At 41.5% G+C, this 6,562-nt stretch overlaps 1 protein-coding gene across 1 annotated transcript; it reads right to left on the reverse strand.

Annotated features, from left to right (window-relative positions):
* Window positions 1-147: 147 nt before the first annotated feature.
* On the reverse strand, window positions 148-4,628 carry sgca (sarcoglycan, alpha). The gene is made up of 10 exons (XM_076760322.1): window positions 4,244-4,628; window positions 3,977-4,128; window positions 2,601-2,667; window positions 2,316-2,514; window positions 2,063-2,231; window positions 1,444-1,652; window positions 1,236-1,262; window positions 760-939; window positions 597-623; window positions 148-289 (listed from the first exon to the last, which is right to left on the reverse strand). The coding sequence occupies exons 1-10, from the start codon at window positions 4,290-4,292 to the stop codon at window positions 283-285; spliced, it is 1,086 nt and encodes a 361-aa protein (XP_076616437.1). The 5' UTR covers window positions 4,293-4,628; the 3' UTR covers window positions 148-282.
* Between the last annotated feature and the right edge of the window lie 1,934 nt (window positions 4,629-6,562).

Genomic DNA, 6,562 nt, shown 5'->3' on the forward strand with positions numbered 1-6,562 from the left:
GCCATGATGGACTTCATGTGGAACCGGCAGCTTTTAACACCTTCAGCTTTGTTAATGGACACAACAGTGAAGAATGTGGCTTTTTGACATGTTTTCATAGAAGTGAAGGATGGAACAGCGAGTCACAATTTGACAAAATACGCACTATTCATTTATTTTAAAGACACCTGAAGAAGAAAGAAAACATAATTTCCCACTGCAAATACAGGACGACAGACTGTGGCAGCACAGACCGCATGACTGACAGGCGCTGCATCGAAGGCACTTTCTCCATCGGCCTTCTCACTTCCTGCAAACACAGACGACACGATGAGTCCTCGGCAGTAATCCAACACAAACCTTCAAAATCAGGAAACTTTATTGATCCCTTATTTTCTCTCTATATCTATATAGTAATAATAATAATAATAATAATAATAATAATAATAATAATAATAATAATAATAGCAGTAATAGCAGTAGAATAATGCAGTATAAATACTATGCATCATCATTGGGTTACTGCACATGTTGGTGAGTTTACTGTCATTTTGAGGTAAATCTATAGACCACAGTGAATGAAGTGTTGCAGGAGAAAGTCACATGCATGAGGTTACCTGGGCAGAGTGTCACTGTAAGGATCGCTGTAAAAACAGGAAAAACAAAATCTATGTTAAGAATCATTTGGGCAGGAAAAGCGAGTGATAGCAGCAGAGATCACAGAGGCAGGATGGCTGACTGGTGGTGACAGTGGACAGCAGTAGGGTGTGCGGCTCTTACTGCTGGGCCATGACTAAGGGGATGCTGGGGCTGTCGGACCGCAGCGGCGGAGCCCTCTCCCCGGTCCGGCTGTTGAACATGGGCAGCGTGGACATAGGCGGTGGAAAGTGTCGGTTTCCGGCCATGTTCCTCAGCTCTTCGGTGTTCCCGTGGATGGTGTGGTGGTGGTACAGCTGAATTCTGTAAGTCGAGCGTATGCAGAGTGACTCACACTCACTCTGATGTTTGTATTTGGTTTGTTTTGAGCTTTTTTTTCTCTTGACTTTAATTGCTATCTTTTTATTGGTCTTGTTTTGTACAGAGAGACAAAATATGATAAAAACATGATATACAGCAGCGGACAATAACTCCGTAGTTGCTCAAGTACTGCAATTCCATACAGTTTTCAGGTAGGTTACTTGTACTTTTCTGCTACTTTTGACAGCAGTACATGATGATTCATGCAAAAATGACTTGTACTTGGACGTTGTACTTACTGGTTTGTTCTTGCATTCCTTTTCTCACTGTTAAAAAAAAAAAAGAAAAGAAAAATGTGTCACTTTTATGTCACAGTTTATCAGGATCAATCATTTTCTTAAAGGGTCAGTTCACCACATGACAGAGAGTGGAATCCACTGCACTGTCTGCACGAAATTCCACAAAGATGAAGCAGGAAAACACTGCAGATTCACAGTGGACCCGTACACTCCCTCTCGTCTGCCAAACATGACGTAGGCCAGCAGGAGACACAGGATGATGGCGAGGATCAGGGGCACGATCACTGTCACGATGTAGTCTGGGAAGAAGTCTCTGCTGGGGGGAGACTCCGTAGGTTCGAAGTCACCTCCGTCCTCCAGAATCCCCGAACCCGCCGTGGGAGGAGGTGGAGTCGGCTCCTCCATTGTCAGATCAAACTGCAGAGGAAGAAACGTCAACGTGAGTCTTTACAGACACAAAGTGTGGAGCTCTTGACAACAACAAATGACTGTTTCTGCTAGTTCTGGATTCATTAATCCAGATTTATTGCTTAACATTGTTTCCGGAGCTGCAGTGATTTGAAGAGTATATTTATATATTTATATAGCATATTTGAACTGCTTTCTCTGACAAACAGTAAAGAAAAGTACTGAATTTAAAGTTACAGAAAACAGAGACAGGCAAAAGAACAAATTATCAACAGAAAGGAGACTTTTCCTCCTTAGATGGCCTCGTTTGATGGGTTTTAAGGAGCCTGAGGAGGTGAAAATATGTGATGTCTGACAAGAAAAAAGCAAAAATGAGATCGAGTTAGACATAATTCAGATTTTCTGTTTTCAGGCCTCACCAGCTCCGTCTTGCACCAGCTGATGCAGTTACTGGGAATGCTGCAGAAGTTGCAGCCTCTGGGGGCCTTGACTTTGGCCCCTGCTGCGCACTGCTTTTGATGCTCAGGCGTCAGGACCCTCTGGAGACAGTCTGAGAAGTACTCCTCCGAGCCCACCTTCACATACACGCTGACACAAATGAGATTTTCAGAAAGGTACGGTCATTCCAAAGCTTAAACGCTGCAGTGAGGAAGCAGGAATCTGTCTGTTTACCCTTCGTAGTGTCCAGGAACAGGGAGGGGAACTCTGCCGCCCCGGTCCAGGGCGTTGGTAATATTGACAATTTGCAAGGCCTCTGTGTTCCACAGCTTCTGTAAATCCTGCTTTATCTCATCCTGAACAGGAGAGGGCAGCACCTTCTCAACCTCCCTCAGCTCGAGGAAGAACTCGGCTTGATATGGCAGCATGCTCCCTGTGAGTGACAGCAGCACGTGTCAGGCATTTCCTCGACTTCCTAATTTAACTGCACAACGAATTAGTGATCGAAATCAGTCGCACCTGCAGTGATTTTGATGACGAGTGTGTGTCTGGCTGTCTCATAGCTCCGTTTGTTGACGGCATAGACCTGTCAGAGAAAGAATGAGGGTTTGTCACCATCAGCTTTCATAGAAATATCAGCTCATTGTTGGTTTGTGGTGCTTCCTGCACTGAAGGAGGTTTTTGACTTTCCATCAATCTGCATCAGTTATCAATTCCCTGCATTTGCCAGAACGCTCAGGAGTCTGCCTGCATGTTTTATTTACAGCTGTGTAACTTCATTTATATATTATGTAGAGACAAGCTTAGAAAACCAGTTGTAAGTGCTGATGTGCTGATGTGGGGCTTTTATGTACTAATTCATGTCCACAGACCATGAAACACTTTTAAAAGAAAAATTTAAAGCTTGAATTATTAATATTTTTAGTATTTTACAGCCATACATAGACTTTTAATGGAAAAGGCACATGATGAGCTGGAATTACATCAATTTACCAGTACAACAAATAAGTATTCTAGTTTGCCGTGTTTATGTCCATCTTATTAAAAATTCATTTTTTATCTATTTATCTGTCCATTCTGTCATTCTGGTGCACGTGATTTCTTTCTTGTGAAGCACTTTGAGCTGAATTCCTGTATGAAAGTTAAGCTTTCTTATAATTATTAATGGTGAAACTATTGTTTTCACAATCTAGAGCTGTAATAATATAACATGCTGAATGATTATGACTAAAGATTTGTACATTTTTAAAGGAGCCTGTGTCTTTTCTTTGATTTTTATTTGTTTGTTTAACACTTAAAAAAGAACAAAATGAGAAGTCAGACTTGTAGCTGTGAGTATACAGTCTAAATGGTGCTGAATAAAGACAGAAACGAACGCATAGAGAGCAAACATTAACCAAAATCAACCTGGACTCCAGGAGTTAAACCCCAGAAAAGGGCTGTGGGCTGGTGATGTAGTGTTGTGACTCTGAGGTACAGCTGTTATCTGTGGTTACATCCAAAGTGTAACGTGTTTTCCAGCTGGAATACTTTCTGTCTGATTGAAAATAAAATGCCGCTGCACAAACTTGTATGTCTCCTTCTTCAAAGACACGTTTCTTCCTGAATTTTTAATGCCGGTTCAAAATAGCATCTCTAGAGAGAAAGCTTTTGTCTCTGAGGGTCTGAAACCTGACATGTGTCACCGATGTGTCAGAAAGCTGCACATTTTTCAGATGTGTCTCCGCTGTAGCGGCACTGGAGTCTCATCTATGTTTGGCCCATTAAGAGCACAGACAGGTAAGAATACAGACAACTAAACAGCGAAATAAGGCCATGAATGCAAAGTGCAGCCTGCTGACAGTCAGAAATGTTTCAGGCTTGTGCCACTGTTGGTGTAAATGATGACATCAAACCTCAATTATGCTTTTTCCTGGAGCTGTTGGCGTGCCGTACAGGAAGCCATTATCATAAGGGTGCCTTTGGGTGAAGCGCAGCCACTCTGGGAGGTCTGGGAAATTCTGCCGGTTGCACTTAAAAATCATGGGGTCATCGTACAAGCGCCCGGCTTACAACACAACAACAGATGGAAAGAGGAGCAGAGGGACACGCACGATAAGAAAATCTCTGTCTTGTAATTTAATACTGACAAAAGAGTGAAGTAATATGATTCAGGCTCTTACCGTAGAGTTTTGACAAAGGCTCAAAGTCATTCTGGAAGGTCTCTCTCATCAGCTCATATGTGAAAAACTTCCCCACAGGAATGGAAACTTTAATCTCTGCATTGGCCCTGAGCAAACTGACAGCACAAACTGTGTGGAAGTGTAAAAAACACACCAAAGGATTTATCTCAAGGGTCAAAAACACTCCACAAAAACTTCAAGTAGGACTACACACAAGCCCTGATGTTATAGTTCTACAGTCTACAGCTCTACAGTCCCCGACAGCTGAAATCAGGTCCAAATGTTCACACTTAGAAACACAGACCTGACACTAAAACAAGCGTTGCAGTGTTGTCGTGAAGACGAGAAATTACAGGAATAAACTTGCCTGTTAAGAAGAAGAGCCCGCTCCCGCAGCCTGCCATCTTGTTTTGGCCTGTGATTGACAGAGCCAAGCGGAGAGGGGTTTGGCTGCAGACATGTCAGAGCTATTTTTGCCTCACTCACCTAAAAGCATCCTGATGGCTGTCTGGGAGTGTGGAGTAAATCAAGAGCTGCATTATTCCCTGTGGTGATAAAACATCACACGCTTACGTTAGTTGAGCATTTTCCATGTTTACAGCAACTGAGTACGTTTAATTTTGAGGTACTTTACTTGAGTATTCCCATTTTTTGCTACTTTATACCTCGACTCCACCAGCTTCCAGAATACAGAATATGTGATGAGCAAATAAAACATCATGTCTTTAATTTGGTGGTATATGCATGGATCTGAGTGCTTTCACTAATACTGATCTACACATTTATAATTTAGAAGTGGGTAATGAGATTAGAAATGCATGTGAGAAAGTTTTCATGGTTACTTTATATTTTTTTGGGTGACTAAATAATTCCAACTTTTTGACAGGTCTCGCTTGTCCAAATGTTTGTTTTGATTCTGAACTAAAATAATTGGGAAATAAACCAAATTAAATACCAACATGTATCATGCATCAAGGATAAATAAAACTTAAAATAAAATAAAGCATTATTGACACCCGACAGAGAAACTGAAGTGTGCAGCTGCAAATGGCAGCTGGAGGGAAGTGATTACTGATTTAATCAACTTTCGCTCAATTTCATGTTATTTTAATCCCTTTAAATCATATCTACATGTCTTTTTAATATTGCTGTGTTTCAGTTATAGCTACATACAGGCTACACCACAGAAAGTAGTAACTGTAAGCAAGTGCATTCAGGCACAAAACACAAATAAGCAACAAAATCAGAAAGCTGTAATATGATTTAACCCTTGAGGGAATGGTGGGTGTCTGCAGGTATCAGACAGCAGCAATAAATGCATTTTAAACTTTATAGAGAGAGTGAATATTTTTACTCTTCATTTTCTTTAAGATAAATTAATGTAGAGGACTTTTTTTTATCAGTTTACTTTTCATTCAGGCATGGATTCAAGGACAGGCCACTGCTTTACTATGCCAGGCCCACAGTTAGCCTGCAACACACATTCAAAGGAAAGCTAGCTAGATGGCAGTGCTGCTTTACTGAAAAGTGATGTACAATCTGACAACACTGCAGTCTTTTCAGGCTCTAAGTCCTCCAGTTATGTCTCTCAGAGCAGACCTTCACCTGCTGTGAGATGAAGTGGCGGCAGTGATAAAAGGGAAACTGGATGAGTTAGAAAATAAGCCTCGTGTTCTTCCTTCCCATGTGTGGGACAGCTGCATCAATGTGTTGGCCTTGTAGATAAATCAGCCCCCGTAACAATGCCGACACTGAGACGGCGTGGGCAGGTTCAAAACTTGCTCTCGACCAAAAAAGGGAAATGCTTTGTCTACCTACAGTGATACTGTTTAATGTATCTCTCAGCACAGATGCAGAATGCAGGAAGCGACAATGTGGCCTGCAAGTAACGGATGTGTTATTAGCCAAGGAGGTTTGACGTGAGTGATGTGTTACTGGGTCCTAAAGCCCGTCGCTTCTCTGACAGGCAGGAGTACACACAGACCTGTCAAGGACGGTTAGGTGGTAAACCATTTTATCTGAGTTTGTCCCACCTGCTGATTAAAATGTACACAATGATTCCTTCATCTGAACATGTGCTTGCTTGCATTCATGCTAATTATTACTCCTAATGGCAGAAGCTGGACATTTTAACCACTTAATGCTAGCTAGCTAACTATTTTAAGCATTTAACTTGCTAGCTTACAAGCTGTTTTAGCGATTTATCTACTACTTTAGCATATATTCAGTACCTTTAGCTGACTATTTCAACTGTTCATCATGTTGACCTGTTTCAACCATTTAACCATTTTCTCAATACATTTATCTGTCAGTTAGTTA

The sequence above is a fragment of the Chaetodon auriga genome, chromosome 20 (genome assembly GCF_051107435.1).
Source record: "Chaetodon auriga isolate fChaAug3 chromosome 20, fChaAug3.hap1, whole genome shotgun sequence".
Taxonomy (NCBI): Eukaryota; Metazoa; Chordata; class Actinopteri; order Chaetodontiformes; family Chaetodontidae; genus Chaetodon; species Chaetodon auriga.